This window comes from Panulirus ornatus, chromosome 46 (genome assembly GCF_036320965.1).
Source record: "Panulirus ornatus isolate Po-2019 chromosome 46, ASM3632096v1, whole genome shotgun sequence".
Classification (NCBI taxonomy): domain Eukaryota; kingdom Metazoa; phylum Arthropoda; class Malacostraca; order Decapoda; family Palinuridae; genus Panulirus; species Panulirus ornatus.
The window spans coordinates 41,165,122-41,184,732 of NC_092269.1; the positions used below are offsets into that span (position 1 = coordinate 41,165,122).

Genomic DNA, 19,611 nt, shown 5'->3' on the forward strand with positions numbered 1-19,611 from the left:
GTGCATCAATTTTATGCATCAGATTACTTTTATGATCTTTGTATTTTGATAACATATTGCACTAATAATGAGAATAAATGCAGGAGACGGAGTTTCCAACTACAAAGATCCTTACACCTACCATTCGTCGAATCCTATGAATGAGATTGGCCCTATATGCAGACTGGGAAACTCTAGATGGAGTCCTGCATAGTTTGAGAGAAATGCACTGCAGCATGTGGTCTACTAAGAGATGAGCAGCATGCTGCTCTTTGGAACCAAGCACTTGACAGTTTTCTGGTCCTCAAGTGGCAGACTGCTACTCAAAACACAGTTGAGCATTATTGCCCTAGAACCCAGCTGTGGTCTAATACCTTCAACTGTGAAGCACACTCCTCATTAAGCAAACAAGCAGGATATTCCATCAAATATGAAACAAACTGTTTTCTCAGCAAACAAATAAACCATTCCTACAATAAAAGAGACTTGCCTTTAAGCATATACTACGGTCACTGAAGGAATAATCTCTTCCAAAACTTCAAGGGCAAAGTTGTTTCCATAACTTGTAGACTTTATCTATGCTGAAAAACAAATTGTTTCTGTATCTAATGAGACTGTAAACTAGCCTAAGGAACTAACTATTCCACAACCTAATAAACAAAATTTAACCAATGACACAGACTGTTACTTAACCTTGAAAGTCTAGTGCTCCTTAAGGAGTCAACTGTCACCAAAGATGAAGTACCAGACTGCTAAGCAGTGCACAACATCAGCTGTTCACCAGTGCTGAGCAGATTATCCGTCCCCTGCGTCACAAAGGTTCCTGAGAAAATGCCATAAGCTGACCTCATCACCCTAAAATACTATGCAACCTAATCTTAAACAAACTAAATAATTGTCTATCAAATAAAACCTACCATTAACAATTAGTTCCTCCTTAAAGGCAGAATAACAATCACCCTAGCAAAAATCACAACTGTGAAGAGAAGTGTAGCAGCCAGCTACAACTTAGCAAATGCGAGATGACTATTAACCTCAGGTAAACCTTGGGACACAGAATACATAACCCTAGATCTGTAATGAAACACCCCAGAGATCCCTCTCAGCAAGAGTAAGTGCAATGGTGGCATCTAACGCTTGTACAACTTGCAGCACTGTCTACAGACAGTACTGTCATGTAAATCATTTATAATAACCACAAAAATTAAAAGTTTGGTTCTTGTACATAGTTAACACAGGGAGAGAAGGCGAGTATCTTAACTGGCTAAATAATCTTGGAAGAATTACTCTTAGGGCAGCTGAGTTTCAGAGGAGCACATGCTTGACTTTAATTAGGGCATCCATTACCACAGCTGCACTAACACCTTAACTGAGATTGCTGCACATTTACAGTGGACTTTAGAGGTTAAAGTTTCACATATCAGGTCCAAGCTGATCTAGATTTATTAGGGCTAGAAGCACACAGGTCACACACCCATGAGGGTTAAACTGTACTTCTTCAGTTGGCCTTACAATAAGTCCTGACAGTTTACCTTAACTATGCTGGTGTTGGATTGACAGTGCCCAGTTTACACAGTGCTCCTCTGAGAATAAAACTACCCAGGCATCAGGCCAAGCTAACAAGCAAAATCATGGGGCAAGCATCACCACTGTTACTCAATTAGACCAGACAGTGGCAGCAGAAACAGGTCTACTGCTATCAAGGGACTAATGCTAACCAAGGAATAGAAAATTGACAAGTACCAGTAATGCTGTACCTGGCCTGGTACCTGACTGACAGTTTACACAGTTTCCTAATACTAAAATAACCCAACCCCTACTACACATACCACTAAAAACTATTAAACATTTGGGGAGCCACACAGATGTGTGACTCACCAAAATGCAAGGAATCATCAAAGCTGATTCTCAGAACAGCTGGAAGTCTGACAGCTATTTAACATGTTCTAATACATGGTAAAGTTTGTCTCAATTATGATGATTCACTGCCTTGCTTAGTCTAGATTTTTGGCAGACTGGCTTGATTATTCATTGTATTTAGATCATTATTCTGAAAGCTATAATATTGATATGGCTCCAAAGTATCACTACAGCTAGAGGTCAAGATAATATCCAGACATATAAGAGCTCTGTCACTTACAATATATCCTCCTCAAAATGAAAAAAGAAGAAAAAAAAAAAAAAACTTATGGTGGCACTTTGTTTATACTCCTTTTCAAAACTGTACAAAATACTGAATACGGAAAAATACTACACCATGACTTGAGTTCATAAAACAAATTACAACAATCATCTTTTTTTGTGCTTTTTTTTCTTGTGGGGATAAAAATAGTAAGTAAAGCTGAGCGACAAAGAGAATTAATAGTAACATTATGAAAGAGTGGACTGGACCTATCACTAAATCTCACATTTAGCATGATTATTTGCAGCACCATTGTTTGTCAACCTGACACTTGGTATGCTGCTGACTTACTCGTGGCCACGGAACCTACAACATCAGCCCGAACCAGCTTAATTATGAGTATGCCTAAGTATAACATTTCACTAATTTGATTGGTTGTTCATTATTCCACGAGAACACTGATTGGCTGGATGTTACTAAGTTGATCTCGATAGATACTGTAGGATTCGTACCATGATGCAACCTTGGCTGGCACCCACATTTATTGTTACTCACACTGACAATTATAAACCACATAATGGTAGAGTTTTAGTGACTGAGCAGATTTACTGTCTACTCCAGAATGTACTGTGCTGTGTCGAACAATGAATATGGCTGCCAATCTCAAGGGTGCTGGAGCAAGAACCTGGGATCTAATACCCAACCATAACCTTTGGACCACTGGTGACTATCATATCACAACGTCTCTTGCCAGAAGTTACAAAAACACATGATGCAAAGTATACTATCCATTGTTACCCTCTGGATAAGTGACAGCAGTAGTACACACCAACAACAAGAATGTGTGGCATTGTTTTCCGACAAGCAGCAGAAGCAGGGGAGGTGCACCCTTGGGAGGGAGAGACCAACGAACCAAAGGTTGCATGGGTTCGTGAATTGGATGATGATGATCATGAATATAATAATGTTGATGGATATGAGTATGACTGAGGGTAGCAAAACTGAGGGCTTGCATGAAGACATTATGGCATAGGCCACAAAATTCTGTCTGCCAGATGATGATGATGCAGCAGATCTGTGGGCTCTGCTTGCTGACTTAGCTGAAAACCACATGTCTGCCATACAGGATGAGACCTCAACAACATCACAGTAAACTAAAAAGCCTGGATTATGATGACATACCCAAGATTTAATACACCACTTCTGAATGGTAATAAAATGGCAAACTTTAATCTGGATGGTAACATCATGTAGCCAATAAAAGGACAAGCATGATGACAACAAAATACTTGGATGGCGAGCAAAATGACAACACAACAAAGACCTACAAAAGGCCCGAATGACAAATGCACAGCAGAGCCCAATAAGAGGCCTTCATGATAATGACACAGCAGAACTACTGGACGATCTGAGGAATGGTGCTTGGCTCCTCACTGCACCCCATACCTACCTAATCACTAGACTGAGGAATATCTGCTGAGTCCTGGAGAGCTCCATTGTACATATGAGCAGATCTTGTGTGGAGGATGTAAATCTTACAAGCACTAGAGTCTGTGGTGGAACTTGAGATACATAAGTAAGCACATTTAAAGTATATATAATTATCCATATAGGAAATATCACACAGAGGAGTGCTATCACTGAACAATTTGCAACTTTAACTATAAACTTAATAATATTTTATCCTAGAACTTACATTTAATCTCTCTTAAAACTAGATATAACTTAATTGTTTATCTTTTGGTACATTTACATCAAAACACTGCAAAACTGTGTGTAGGTATATTCTTTTGTTATTATATAATAAGACTTTATTCATGGTAAGAACAGACTTAGATAATATTGGCATTTAAAAGTAGGACCAGTTATCCAACCAAAGCAAAGGACAAGCGCAGGCAGTTCATCTCTTGCTTCAGTTGAGCTTGCACCTTTGTTTCTCCTAAAATAATGGTCAACATCAGCATGTCAATACAAGTAACTTTGTATTTAAGTCACAGCACATGAACTATTTTAGCTCCATGGTCTTCACCTTAACCATACAGAGCATCAAAATGATTGATTATTCTTGTGTGTGCTTGGAGCTAAGTCTTTTAAGGCATTGTGTCTTAATAAAAGTGGGATTGATATACACATGTATGGACCAGCATATTACTATAAAGTGTGTGAGTAAGACTGTGAGCTTACCCTGTGTAGAGGCAGGGCTCTAGCTTATGTTTGTGGCATTACACTACCACTATGGTTGCTGCACTCAGGATTTTGCTGTGACAGTCCCTTTTAGGTGATGGCATTTGCCTATCACCTCCCCTATTATATGGACTCGGAGGTGAGCAGGCCATCCGGCAGGTAGGACTTGAGGGAGGAAGGTGTGGCACGATGCTGGTCCCCATCACCCAGGCTGGCCCCACCCCACAGTGAGGATCCAACTGCAGGGCCAGTGCTCCACAGATTAGAGCCATTGCCATTACCCCAAGAGTCCACTTTGGAGCTTGAAGAGGGCTGGGATGTGGGGGTAGAGCCACGACCAGAGCCTCCCCAGCTTGAGGTATTAGTTGGGGCAGGAGTGGGTGGGGCACCCTGACCCTGGTGGGTCGGCTGGCCCATTACTTGCTTCACTTCACTATCACTGGCAAATTCAGCCAGAATAGTAGTGTTGCTCAACAAGCAATTATTGAGATTTCCCTGTGCCTGGAAAAAAATATAGCAATGTGTGTTTATCAAAGCATAATAAATGCATAAAACTGACAAACAATAAACTATTGTCAATTCATCATATGCACCCAAGGAAATGCCTTTTAAACAATGGCACAAGAAACATCTTGAAGGTGTAAAATCTTCTGATAAAAAGGAAAAACCATTATCAAAGCTTCAGATAAGGAGGAAAAACCATAACCAAAACAAAGTTAACCAAAGTGCCTTAGCATATAAGAAAAAAGGAATTTACTGGTTGATCTTCCAATGTTATTTCTATTTATTATTAAAATCTTTTATTTTGCTTTGTCGCTGTCTCCCGCGTTAGCGAGGTAGCGTAAGGAAACAGACGTAAGAATGGCCCAACCCACCCACATACACATGTATATACATACAAGTCCACACACACAAATATACATACCTATACATTTCAATGTATACATATATATACACACACAGACATATACATATATACCCATGTACATAATTCATACTGTCTGCCTTTATTCATTCCCATCACAACGCTCCACACATGGAATAACAACACCCTCCACCCTCATGTGTGCGGGGTAGCGCTAGGAGAAGACAACAAAGGCCCCATTCGTTCACACTCAGTCTCTAGCTGTCATGTAATAATGCACTGAAACCACAGCTCCCTTTCCACATCCAGGCCCCACACAACTTTCCATGGTTTACCCCAGATGCTTCACATGCCCTGGTTCAATCCATTGACAGCATGTCGACCCCAGTATACCACATCGTTCCAATTCACTCTATTCCTTGCATGCCTTTCACCCTCCTGCATGTTCAGGCCCCAATCACTCAAAATCTTTTTCACTCCGTCTTTCCACCTCCAATTTGGTCTCCCACTTCTCCTCACTCCCTCCACCTCTGACACATATATCCTCTTGGTCAATCTTTCCACACTCATTCTCTCCATGTGACCAAAAAATTTCAAAACACCCTCTTCAGCTCTCTCAACCACACTCTTTTTATTACCACACACCTCTCTTACCCTTTTATTACTTACTCGATCAAACCACCTCACCACATATTGTCCTCAAACATCTCATTTCCAGCACATCCACCCTCCTCCGCACAACACTATCCATAGCCTATGCCTCGCAACCAAACAACATTGTTGGAACCACTATTCCTTCAAACATACCCATTTTTGCTTTACGAGATAATGTTCTCGACTTCCACACATTCTTCAACGCACCCAGAATTTTCGCCCCCTCCCCCACCCTATGATTCACTTCTGCTTCCATGGTTCCATACGCTGCCAAATCCACTCCCAGATATCTAAAACACTTCACTTCCTCCACTTTTTCTCCCTTCAAACCCTACTGTACCTAATAACCTTACTCTTATTCACATTTACTCTTAACTTTCTTCTTTCACACACTTTACCAAACTCAGTCACCGGCTTCTGCAGTTTTTCACATGAATCACCCACCAGCGCTGTATCATCAGTGAACAACAACTGACTCGCTTCCCAAGCTCTCTCATCCCCAACAGACTGAATACTTGCCCCTCTTTCCAAAACTCTTGCATTCACCTCCCTAACAACCCCATCCATAAACAAATTAAACAACCATGGAGACATCACACACCCCTGCCGCAAATCCACATTCATTGAGAACCAATCACTTTCCTCTCTTCCTACACGTACACATGCCTTACATACTCAATAAAAACTTTTCACTGCTTCTACCAACTTGCCTCTCACACCATATATTCTTAATACCTTCTACTGAGCATCTCTATCAACTCTAATCATATGCCTTCTCCAGATCCATAAATCCTACATACAAATCCATTTGCTTTTCTAATTATTTCTCACATACATTCTTCAAAGCAAACACCTAATCCACATATCCTCTACCACTTCTGAAACCACACTGCTCTTCCCCAATCTGATGCTCCGTACATGCCATCACCCCCTTAATCAATACCCTCCCATAGAATTTACCAGGAATACTCAACAAACTTATACCTCTGTAATTTGAGCACTCACTCTTATCCCCTTTGCCTTTGTACAATGGCACTATGCAAGCATTCCGCCAATCCTCAGGCACCTCACCATGAATCATTATTTTTTATTATTTTTTATTATACTTTGTCGCTGTCTCCCGCGTTTGCGAGGTAGCGCAAGGAAACAGACGAAAGAAATGCCCCCCCCCCCCACACACACATGCATATACATACGTCCACACACGCAAATATACATACCTACACAGCTTTCCATGGTTTACCCCAGACGCTTCACATGCCTTGCTTCAATCCACTGACAGCACGTCAACCCCGGTATACCACATCGCTCCAATTCACTCTACTCCTTGCCCTCCTTTCACCCTCCTGCATGTTCAGGCCCCGATCACACAAAATCCTTTTCACTCCATCTTTCCACCTCCAATTTGGTCTCCCTCTTCTTGTTCCCTCCACCTCCGACACATATATCCTCTTGGTCAATCTTTCCTCACTCATCCTCTCCATGTGCCCAAACCACTTCAAAACACCCTCTTCTGCTCTCTCAACCACGCTCTTTATATTCCACACATCTCTCTTACCCTTACGTTACTCACTCGATCAAACCACCTCACACCACACATTGTCCTCAAACATCTCATTTCCAGCACATCCATCCTCCTGCGCACAACTCTATCCATAGCCCACGCCTCGCAACCATACAACATTGTTGGAACCACTATTCCTTCAAACATACCCATTTTTGCTTTCCGAGATAATGTTCTCGACTTCCACACATTCTTCAAGGCCCCCAGGATTTTCGCCCCCTCCCCCACCCTATGATACACTTCCGCTTCCATGGTTCCATCCACTGCCAGATCCACTCCCAGATATCTAAAACACTTCACTTCCTCCAGTTTTTCTCCATTCAAACTCACCTCCCAATTGACTTGCCCCTCAACCCTACTGTACCTAATAACCTTGCTCTTATTCACATTTACTCTTAACTTTCTTCTTCCACACACTTTTCCAAACTCAGTCACCAGCTTCTGCATACATACATACATACATTAAATAACCTTACCAACCAGTCAACAATACAGTCATCCCCTTTTTTAATAAATTCCACTGCAATACCATCCAAACCTGCTGCCTTGCCGGCTTTCATCTTCCGCAAAGCTTTTACTACCTCTTCTCTGTTTACCAAATCATTTTCCCTAACCCTCTTACTTTGCACACCACCTCGACCAAAACACCCTATATCTGCCACTTTATCATCAAACACATTCAACAAACCTTCAAAATACTCACTCCATCTCTTTCTCACATCACCACTACTTGTTATCACCTCCCCATTAGCCCCCTTCACTGAAGTTCCCATTTAAAAACTCAAAAACACCCACAAAACTAATAAAAGTAATCAGAGATAGCATATCTCTCAGTTAACTTTTTTGGGAGGGTGTGCTGGGATTATCCCAACCTGGACAGATGAAATCACTATTTCAACTGAAAATGATCCTCTAAGAGCTATTATTTCCTGTCCACATTCTTAAAATGTAATTATAATAAACCCTACTCATGAAAAATATATTTCTCTCCCACAATAACAAACAAGCAATCTTCAGAACTCTCTATCAATAACAAAGATGCATGCCAAGCAGGCTAGCTGAACATGTCTACCAACACTGCAAAAAAAAAAAAAAAAAAAGTGACCACTGATACAGCACCCACCCTCCAAACATTTTTGAGCTGGGAATAGTAAAAGCATAACTTTCAGTTTCTAGTAAAAGACGAGATGGGTGAAATTATTAAAAAAAAAAAAAAAAAAAAAAAAAAAAAAAAAAAAAAAAAAAGCTAAAGAAAGCAGTTAGGTAATTCATGAATAACACAAAATTTTATCTATGTTTCCATGAATCATCACACTGTTTACAGTTTACCAAGTATGGGTTGCTGCAAGGTATGTTTTTCTTTTCTATATTTTTAGTTTCTAACAGCTTAATGAAGACCACATTTGTCAGAGCAAAGCCTAAGTTAGAAACGGTACCTTGGCAGCCTCCTCTCGTGAGCCGTAGTTGACGAGAGCAAAGCCGTGGTTGAGAGATAGGTAGAAGTTGACCAGCGGCCCATGCTGCAAGCACAGTGTCTTCAGGGTAGAACCATCAATCTGACAAAAAGACAGTGAAAAACTTATGCAAGAGAACTAAACTGATATGAATATCAAATACTCTTGATAAATAAGACCTATAAATAATTTTGAATACTTTTTACCAAAATCCATACAAAAAGATTAATCTAAATTGATATTCATTTCTTTGCTTTATCCAGAAATAATGAAAATTTGATATAAACCTAAAAAACATGTATTTCTAATAAAAAGAATAGTGTAGCGTAAGGCTAAGGCATCACAAAAACAATAATAGTATTCTCACAAAGTATCAAAATTTCCCACATTAAGAGATGCATAAACATGATCATTCCCTGACTTAAGAAAAAATTTTTCTTTCTATAGAAAGGAACAATAGAGCACATGAAAATACCCAATGGTTTACATCTACAAGGTTGTATTTACTACTGTGTGAGTGTTTATATCAAACCTAACAGAAATAAACTGACACAGAAATAAGTTCAATAAGAAAACTGTGTAGTTATTTTGCTAATGAATATGACTGGTAACTAAGTGGTCATGGTTAGTATGTATGGTAAGTAATCTTTAGTCAAAATATTTTTCAACACAAAAGTATTCTCTTTCTCTTCTTCCTCTCTGACACATTAATTTGCTTCAATAAGCAATTATTCATAGGCATGTTATTCTCATTTTCTACATATTACATTATTTGAGGTGTCGTATGTGGAAAAAGGCAAGCCCAAAAGGTATGTTTCAGGAAAATGTCTAAAAGTTTTTAATATGCACACATCTATAACATTAATGAGTACTTCAGCAGATTATTGTCAAAGAAAGAGCTCCTCATCCTTGGCTGCAGTGTCATCAATGTTATGTTCTCTTGTCAATCAATGAGGTCTACTAAAAATACTAGGTACACTGTAGGAAGCAACAGTCTCTTTGGTCTTAAGAGCTATGTACCCAGCTCCAGTGTTTCTTTTCCACTTTGCTTCCCTCAGAAGGTTGCTGGTTGAGATGGGCTCATCCTTACCACTAATCTGACACCCCTCTTAAACATGGAAGATTTCAGGGTGGTAAGGGTAAACCCCTTATGATGCAGACATGTATCATGTATGAAAATGGAATGATCTTTCACATACCACAGAAAACTAGTTTGGGGGATCATGGAGGGCTTGTTTTTGTTGCACAGAAATACAGCTTCACTAAGAAGTTACTTCATTTCAAATTCATTATAAATATCAAACTCCACATCAATCTCACACTTGAAAAAAACAGTGGAAAATACCTAATACTGCATTAAAAATGGTCAATTAGTCCTTATTCCATTGAGGTATAGTTTAGAGTAAGCAAATGAAATATCTGTTCAGGATACTGAAAGATTCCTTTTCTTGTTTAAAATTTGTACCGGAAGGTGCTCTGGGGTTATTGGGCTTGCTTATGGCCTTTGTGATGGTGAATGTGATGTGGAGAGTTAATGCCATGTGTGCCATACATGTTACTTAGTATGGCTGGTGTTATGCCAAGTGGGAGTGGTTGATCGTTCAAGATTAGTGAGGGCTGAAAGCTGGATTCATGTCATTCAGAAGTTAAGAGGGTAACAATTTCCACAGGGATGGAGACTTTCTACTTGAGCAAGCCAGTGTTCTAATTGTGTGATGTATTCCTGCACGTCTACTATTAACCAAGTACTGTTAGGATTCTGTGATGATATTCTGATGTTGTCTGCATATAAGTGGACATTCACATCAGTACTTTGTGGGGACGAAGGCCAAGTAAGAAGAGATTAAAGAGGATAGGAGAGAGAAACTGCTGTAAAGCTTTAGAGTTTTAGAAATGTGACCTTATAAATGACTCAGGCTGGGCAACTTTCTATGAAATGGGTTAGCCATTTTTTGACATTTTGTTGGGGAGTGGTGCTCAATACTTTTCTAATGTCTATTGCCACAAAAACTGTACTGGAGAGCTGCAGCTGCTGAAAGCAATCTAAATGTATTGGAAGAAAGTCTATGTGCAGAGTGGCAGTTGTGTTTAGGTCTGAAGCTGTGGAATGTGTTGTACGATTCTGCAATGATTCAGTTCATAAGAGGAGCTTGGGATAATCATAGCAGTGATATTAAAAGGCAGAAGAAAGACTAGTTGGGGGTGTGGAGAGTTTCAACCAGGATATGTTGCATGAGACTGGTTTATATAAAGTCCAGTCCTGATGAAAGGATGATCTTTTGGGCTTAATAGAGTTAAAAGTGTTGCTATGACTAGAAGCATGAATGTCTGGGTAGATTTTGTGTACGTTTTCATGATCATAATGTTTTGTGGTGATTATTTCTGGGGAATATTTTGTGATTATCTGATAATGTTCTTTAGGAGATGGAATACTGATGAAATAGCATAGCAATGCTTCATGTTTGGGTGTAGGGTTGGTGTTGTAAGATTGAATTTTCTTTTATGTTCAACTGGCACTGTCTACTTCATGGTTCACTGTGTTAAGAATGCCAGTTTTGGTTAGTATTTCAATTATCAAGGTGGTGATGATGTTTAGAGCTTGGCTTTGTTTTACGGTCTATGCTAAAGGTGTGTGATTTTGTGTCTGTTTCTTTGCTTTTGGAGGTCTGCAACTTGAAACATGTGAACATCATACTGCTTTCTGTCTGTGAGCTATGCATTTTTTTATGATTTGCTTAATATTATTGAAATGGAATATGGCAGGGTCTTTGAAGAAGATATAATCACTGAAGAAATTTTCAGAGTGGATTACAGGTATTTAGTGTAATGTGGCCACTCTGCTTTGCATAGTCAATTCTTTTACATTTCTGTGCAAGATGGACGAATCAGGTAAAGTGTACTAAGAATGAGTAAGCAGTCAAAGGAAATTCATACAATTTGTGTTAAGAGGGCTTTTTTTCAAGTAGTGCTGGTGTGCAAAAGATAACATCTGGTGATATTGATTGTATGACAAAATTGGCTGGTAGGCTGTTGAATGATCAAAAAGAATCAAATGTTGCATGGGTCCCACTGGTGTGCAAATGTGTATAATTATGCACATATCCATGTATAAACTAAATCCACAAGTGGTTACACCATGCAAAATGATACCCTCAGCAAGCCATCATCATCATCAAAGGTAGGGTATAACAATAATCTTATTACAAAAGTCATCCATATCCCTGTTCCTGTATGGAAAGCACCCTCAAGGCTGCCATAGCTCTATAAAATGGAATCCTGGGGCTATCTTTTAACAACAATACTTATTTATCATACTTGATCGCTATTTCCCGAGTCAGCAAGGTAGCTCCGGGAAACAAAGAAAACCAGACGAAGAAAGACCCATTCACTCATATACACATACATATACATAAACGCACATACACGTATATATACATATCAACATATACAAACACACACATACACAGACATATACATATATATACACATGTACATATTCATACTTGCTTGCCTTCATCCATTTCCACCACCACCCTGCTCCACAAGAAACAGCATCGCCACCCTCTGCATCAGTGGGACAGCACCAGGAAAAACAGACAAAAAAGGCCACATTCATTAACACTCAGTCTCTAGCTGTCATGTGTAACGAACCAAAACCACAGCTGCCCATACACATCCAGGCCCTACAGACCTTTCCATGGTTTACCCCAGATGTTTCACATGCCCTGTTTCAGATTAATAATAATGATAAAAGCAAAAATGGGTATGTTTGAAGGAATAGTGGTTCCAACAATGTTGTATGGTTGCGAGGCGTGGGCTATGGATAGAGTTGTGCGCAGGAGGATGGATGTGCTGGAAATGAGATGTTTGAGGACAATGTGTGGTGTGAGGTGGTTTGATCGAGTGAGTAACGTAAGGGTAAGAGAGATGTGTGGAAATAAAAAGAGCGTGGTTGAGAGAGCAGAAGAGGGTGTTTTGAAGTGGTTTGGGCACATGGAGAGGATGAGTGAGGAAAGATTGACCAAGAGGATATATGTGTCGGAGGTGGAGGGAACAAGGAGAAGAGGGAGACCAAATTGGAGGTGGAAAGATGGAGTGAAAAAGATTTTGTGTGATTGGGGCCTGAACATGCAGGAGGGTGAAAATAGGGCAAGGAATAGAGTGAATTGGAGCGATGTGGTATACCGGGGCTGACGTGCTGTCAGTGGATTGAATCAAGGCATGTGAAGCATCTGGGGTAAACCATGGAAAGCTGTGTAGGTATGTATATTTGCGTGTGTGGACGTATGTATATACATGTGTATGGGGGGGGGGCCATTTCTTTCGTCTGTTTCCTTGCGCTACCTCGCAAACGCGGGAGACAGCGACAAAAAAAAAAAAAAAAAAAAAAAAAAAAAAAAAAAAAAATAAAAACATTAAAACTAATATTCAGGGACAATAACATGTTAATAGTTTGACATAATCATAGAACAAATGGGAAATCCAGTGAAAGGGATAAACGGCAAAGTGGTAACGCGTAGCGATGAAGAGAGTATTTTGAAGGAGTGTTGGATGTGTTTGATGATATGGTGGCAGATGTAAGGTCTTTGGGTTAGGGTGGTATGTGATGTGAAAGAGTCACAGAGTGGTTTGAATAAAGAAGAGGTGACGATAGCCTTGTGTAAAATGAAATAAGGCAAGGTGGCTGGAGTGGAAGATATTGCAGCTGATATTTCTAAGAAAAGAGGGTGACTGTATTGTTTATTGGCTGTTGAGGATCTTTAATATAAGTATGGATCATGGTGAGGTGCCTGAGGGTCGTTGGAATGCATGTATAGTGCCAAAGAAAACAGGCAAAGAGGATAAAGGTGAATTTTCAAACTGCAGTGGTATAAACTCTGTTGAGTGTACCTGATAAGTTGTATGATTCATTATTCATTATACTTAGTCGCTGTCTCCTGCGTTAGTGAGGTAACACAAGGAAACAGACAAAAGAATCGCCCAACCCATACACTTGTATATACATAAACAACCACACATGCACATATACATACCTATACATTTCAACATATACATACATATACATACACAGACATATATATACACATGTACATATTCATACTTGCTGCCTTCATCCATTCCCGTTGCCATCCCCGCCACGCATGAAATGGCACCCCCCCACTGTGCACGAGGTATCGCTAGGAAAAGACAACAAAGGCCACATTTGTTCACACTCAGTCTCTACCTATCATGTGTGATGCACTGAAACCATAGCTCACTTTCCACATCCAGGCCCCACAAAACTTTCCATGGTTTACCTCAGATGCTTCACATGCCCTGGTTTAATCCACTGACAGCACGTCGACCCCAGTATACCACATCGTTCCAATTCACTCTATTCCTTACACACCTTTCACCCTCCTGTATATTCAGGCCCCAATCACTCAAAATCTTTTTCACTCCATCCTTCCATCTCCAATTTTGTCTCCCACTTCTCCTCATTCCCTCCACCTCTGACACATATATCCTCTTTGTCAATCTTTTCTCACTTATTCTCTCCATGTGACCAAACCATATCAATGCACTCTCTTCTGCTCTCTCAACCACACTCTTCTTTATTACCACACATATCTCTTACCCTTTAATTACTTACTCGATCAAACCACCTCACACCACATATTGTCCCTAAACATTTCATTTCCAACACATCTATCCTCCTCCGCACAACCCTATCTATAGACCATGCCTCGCAACCATTTAACATTGTTGGAACCACTATTCCTTCAAACATACCCATTCTTGCTTTCTGAGATAGTGTTCTTCCCTTCCACACGTTCTTCAATGCTCCAAGAACTTTCGCCCCCTCCCCCACCCTATGATTCATTCACGCTTCCATGGTTCCATCCGCTGCCAAATCCACTCCCAGGTATCTAAAACACTTTACATCCTCCAGTTTTTCTCCATTCAAACTTACCTCCCAATTGACTTGTCCCTCAACCCTACTGAACCTAATAACCTTGCTCTTATTCACATTTACTCTCATCTTTCTTCTATCATACACTTTACAAAACTCAGTCACCAACTTATGCAGATTCTCACCCAAACCAGCCACCAGCGCTGTATCACCAGAGAACAATTGACTCACTTCCCAAGCCCTCTCATCCAATACAGACTGCATACTTGCCCCTCTCTCCAAACTCTTGCATTCACCTCCCTAACAACCCCATCCATAAATAAATTAAACAGCCATGGAGACATCACGCACCCCTGCCGCAAACTGACATTCACTGGGAACCAATCACTCTCCTCTCTTCCTACTCATACACATGCCTCACATCCTCGATAAAAACTTTTCACTGCTTCTAGCAACTTACCTCCCACACCATATACTCTTAATACCTTCCACAGAGCAACTCTTATCATATGCCTTCTCCAGATCCATAAATGCTAAATACAAATCCATCTGTTCTTTCAAGTATTTCTCACATACATTCTTCAAAGCAAACACCTGATCCACACATTCTCTACCACTTCTGAAGCCACACTGCTCTTCCCCAATCTAATGCTCTGTACATGCCTTTACCTCTCAATCAAAACCCTCCCATATAATTTCCCAGGAATACTCAATAAACTTATACCTCTGTAATTTGAACACTCACCTTTATCCCCTTTGCCTTTGTACAATGGCACTATGCATGCATTCTTCCCATCCTCAAGCACTTCACCATGAACCATACATATAATGAATATCCTTACCAACCAGTCAAAAACACAGTCATCCCCTTTTCTAATAAATTCCACTGTAATACCATCTAAACCCGCTGCCTTGCTGACTTTTATCTTCTGCAAAGCTTTTACTACCTCTTCTCTGTTTACCAAATCATTTTCCCTAACCCTCTCACTTTGCACACCACCTCGACCAAAACACCCTATATCTGCCACTCTATCATCAAACACATTCAACAAACCTTCAAAATACTCACTCCATTTCTTTCTCACATCACCACTACTTGTTATCACCTCCCCATTTGTGCCCTTCACTGAAGTTCCCATTTGCTCCCTTGTCTTACGCACTTTATTTACCTCCTTCCAGAACATCTTTTTATTCTCCCTAAAATTTAATGATACTCTCTCACCCTAACTCTCATTTGCCCTCTTTTTCACCGCTTGCACCTTTCTCTTGACCTCCAGTCTCTTTCTTTTATACATCTCCCACTCAACTGCATTTTTTCCCTGCAAAAATCGTCCAAATGCCTCTCTCTTCTCTTTCACTAATAATCTTACTTCTTCATCCCACCACTCACTACCCTTTCTAATCAACCCACCTCTCACTCTTCTCATGCCACAAGCATCTTTTGCGCAATCCATCACTGATTCCCTAAATACATCCCATTCCTCCCCCACTCCCCTAGGAGAAGAGGGAGACCAAATTGGAGGTGGAAAGATGGAGTGAAAAAGATTTTGTGTGAACGGGGCCTGAACATGCAGGAGGGTGAAAGGAGGGCAAGGAATAGAGTGAATTGGATCGATGTGGTATACCGGGGTTGACGTGCTGTCAGTGGATTGAAGCAAGGCATGTGAAGCGTCTGGGGTAAACCATGGAAAGCTGTGTAGGTATGTATATTTGCGTGTGTGGACGTATGTATATACATGTGTTGGGGGGGGGGGGCATTTCTTTCTTCTGTTTCCTTGCGCTACCTCGCAAACGCGGGAGACAGCGACAAAGTATAATAAAAAAAAATATAATATATATATATATATATATTCCCTGGGGATAGGGGAGAAAGAATACTTCCCACGTATTCCCTGCGTGTCGTAGAAGGCGACTAAAAGGGAAGGGAGCGGGGGGCTGGAAATCCTCCCCTCTCGTTTTTTCTTTTTTTCCCCCCAAAAGAAGGAACAGAGAAGAGGTCCAGGTGAGGATATTCCCTCAAAGGCCCAGTCCTCTGTTCTTAACGCTACCTCGCTATCGCGGGAAATAGCGAATAGTATAAAAAAAAAAAAAAAAAAAATATATATATATATATAAAAATATATATATATATGTTCTGGAAGGAGGTAAATAAAGTGCGTAAGACAAGGGAGCAAATGGGAACTTCGGTGAAGGGCGCAAGTGGGGAGGTGATAACAAGTAGTGGTGATGTGAGATGGAGATGGAGTGAGTATTTTGAAGGTTTGTTGAATGTGTTTGATGATAGAGTGGCAGATATAGGGTGTTTTGGTCGAGGTGGTGTGCAAAGTGAGAGGGTTAGGGAAAATGATTTGGTAAACAGAGAAGAGGTAGTGAAAGCTTTGCGGAAGATGAAAGCCGGCAAGGCAGCGGGTTTGGATGGTATTGCAGTGGAATTTATTAAAAAAGGGGATGACTGTATTGTTGACTGGTTGGTAAGGTTATTTAATGTATGTATGACTCATGGTGAGGTGCCTGAGGATTGGCAGAATGCGTGCATAGTGCCATTGTACAAAGGCAAAGGGGATAAGAGTGAGTGCTCAAATTACAGAGGTATAAGTTTGTTGAGTATTCCTGGTAAATTATATGGGAGGGTATTGATGGAGAGGGTGAAGGCATGTACAGAGCATCAGATTGGGTAAGAGCAGTGTGGTTTCAGAAGTGGTAGAGGATGTGTGGATCAGGTGTTTGCTTTGGAGAATGTATGTGAGAAATACTTAGAAAAGCAAATGGATTTGTATGTAGCATTTATGGACCTGGAGAAGGCATATGATAGAGTTGATAGAGATGCTCTGTGGAAGGTATTAAGAATATATGGTGTGGGAGGAAAGTTGTTAGAAGCAGTGAAAAGTTTTTATCGTGGATGTAAGGCATGTGTACGTGTAGGAAGAGAGGAAAGTGACTGGTTCTCAGTGAATGTAGGTTTGCGGCAGGGGTGTGTGATGTCTCCATGGTTGTTTAATTTGTTTATGGATGGGGTTGTTAGGGAGGTAAATGCAAGAGTTTTGGAAAGAGGGGCAAGTATGAAGTCTGTTGGGGATGAGAGAGCTTGGGAAGTGAGTCAGTTGTTGTTCGCTGATGATACAGCGCTGGTGGCTGATTCATGTGAGAAACTGCAGAAGCTGGTGACTGAGTTTGGAAAAGTGTATGGAAGAAGAAAGTTAAGAGTAAATGTGAATAAGAGCAAGGTTATTAGGTACAGTAGGGTTGAGGGTCAAGTCAATTGGGAGGTGAGTTTGAATGGAGAAAAACTGGAGGAAGTGAAGTGTTTTAGATATCTGGGAGTGGATCTGGCAGCGGATGGAACCATGGAAGCGGAAATGGATCATAGGGTGGGGGAGGGGGCGAAAATCCTGGGGGCCTTGAAGAATGTGTGGAAGTCGAGAACATTATCTCGGAAAGCAAAAATGGGTATGTTTGAAGGAATGGTGGTTCCAACAATGTTGTATGGTTGCGAGGCGTGGGCTATGGATAGAGTTGTGCGCAGGAGGATGGATGTGCTGGAAATGAGATGTTTGAGGACAGTGTGTGGTGTGAGGTGGTTTGATCGAGTGAGTACCGTAAGGGTAAGAGAGATGTGTGGAAATAAAAAGAGCGTGGTTGAGAGAGCAGAAGAGGGAGTTTTGAAGTGGTTTGGGCACATGGAGAGGATGAGTGAGGAAAGATTGACCAAGAGGATATATGTGTCGGAGGTGGAGGGAACAAGGAGAAGAGGGAGACCAAATTGGAGGTGGAAAGATGGAGTGAAAAAGATTTTGTGTGATCGAGGCCTGAACATGCAGGAGGGTGAAAGGAGGGCAAGGAATAGAGTGAATTGGAGCGATGTGGTATACCGGGGTTGATGTGCTGTCAGTGGATTGAAGCAGGGCATGTGAAGCGTCTGGGGTAAACCATGGAAAGCTGTGTAGGTATGTATATTTGCGTGTGTGGACGTATGTATATACATGTGTATGGGGGGGGGTTGGGCCATTTCTTTCGTCTGTTTCCTTGCGCTACCTCGCAAACGCGGGAGACAGCGACAAAGTATAATAAATATAAATAAATATATATATATATATATGTATATATGTGTATATATATATATATATATATATATATCTGGGAGTGGATCTGGCAGCGGATGGAACCATGGAAGCGGAAGTGGATCATAGGGTGGGGGAGGGAGCGAAAATTCTGGGAGCCTTGAAGAATGTGTGGAAGTCGAGAACATTATCTCGGAAAGCAAAAATGGGTATGTTTGAAGGAATAGTGGTTCCAACAATGTTGTATGGTTGCGAGGCGTGGGCTATGGATAGAGTTGTGCGCAGGAGGATGGATGTGCTGGAAATGAGATGTTTGAGGACAATGTGTGGTATGAGGTGGTTTGATCGAGTAAGTAACGTAAGGGTAAGAGAGATGTGTGGAAATAAAAAGAGCGTGGTTGAGAGAGCAGAAGAGGGTGTTTTGAAATGGTTTGGGCACATGGAGAGAATGAGTTAGGAAAGATTGACCAAGAGGATATATGTGTCGGAGGTGGAGGGAACGAGGAGAAGTGGGAGACCAAATTGGAGGTGGAAAGATGGAGTAAAAAAGATTTTGCGTGATCGGGGCCTGAACATGCAGGAGGGTGAAAGGATGGCAAGGAATAGAGTGAATTGGAGCGATGTGGTATACCGGGGTTGACGTGCTGTCAGTGGATTGAATCAAGGCATGTGAAGCGACTGGGGTAAACCATGGAAAGCTGTGTAGGTATGTATATTTGCGTGTGTGGACGTATGTATATACATGTGTATGGGGGTGGGTTGGGCCATTTCTTTCGTCTGTTTCCTTGCGCTACCTCGCAAACGCGGGAGACAGCGGCAAAAAAAAAAAAAAAAAAAA

At 40.9% G+C, this 19,611-nt stretch overlaps 1 protein-coding gene across 18 annotated transcripts in view; it reads right to left on the bottom strand.

The window, feature by feature from the left end:
- Window positions 1–1,784: 1,784 nt before the first annotated feature.
- Window positions 1,785–19,611, bottom strand: part of gw (trinucleotide repeat containing adaptor protein gawky) — a 172,602-nt gene continuing 154,775 nt past the window's right edge. For all 18 annotated transcript variants that reach the window (XR_011716097.1, XM_071689305.1, XM_071689300.1 and 15 more), the window contains 2 exons: window positions 8,805–8,924; window positions 1,785–4,786 (listed from right to left, as the gene is read on the bottom strand). Coding sequence is in view for 17 of the 18 variants with exons in the window: in XM_071689305.1 (XP_071545406.1) it covers window positions 4,409–4,786; window positions 8,805–8,924 (498 nt within the window). In the remaining variant the exon portion in view is untranslated. The remainder of the gene's footprint in view (window positions 4,787–8,804; window positions 8,925–19,611) is intronic.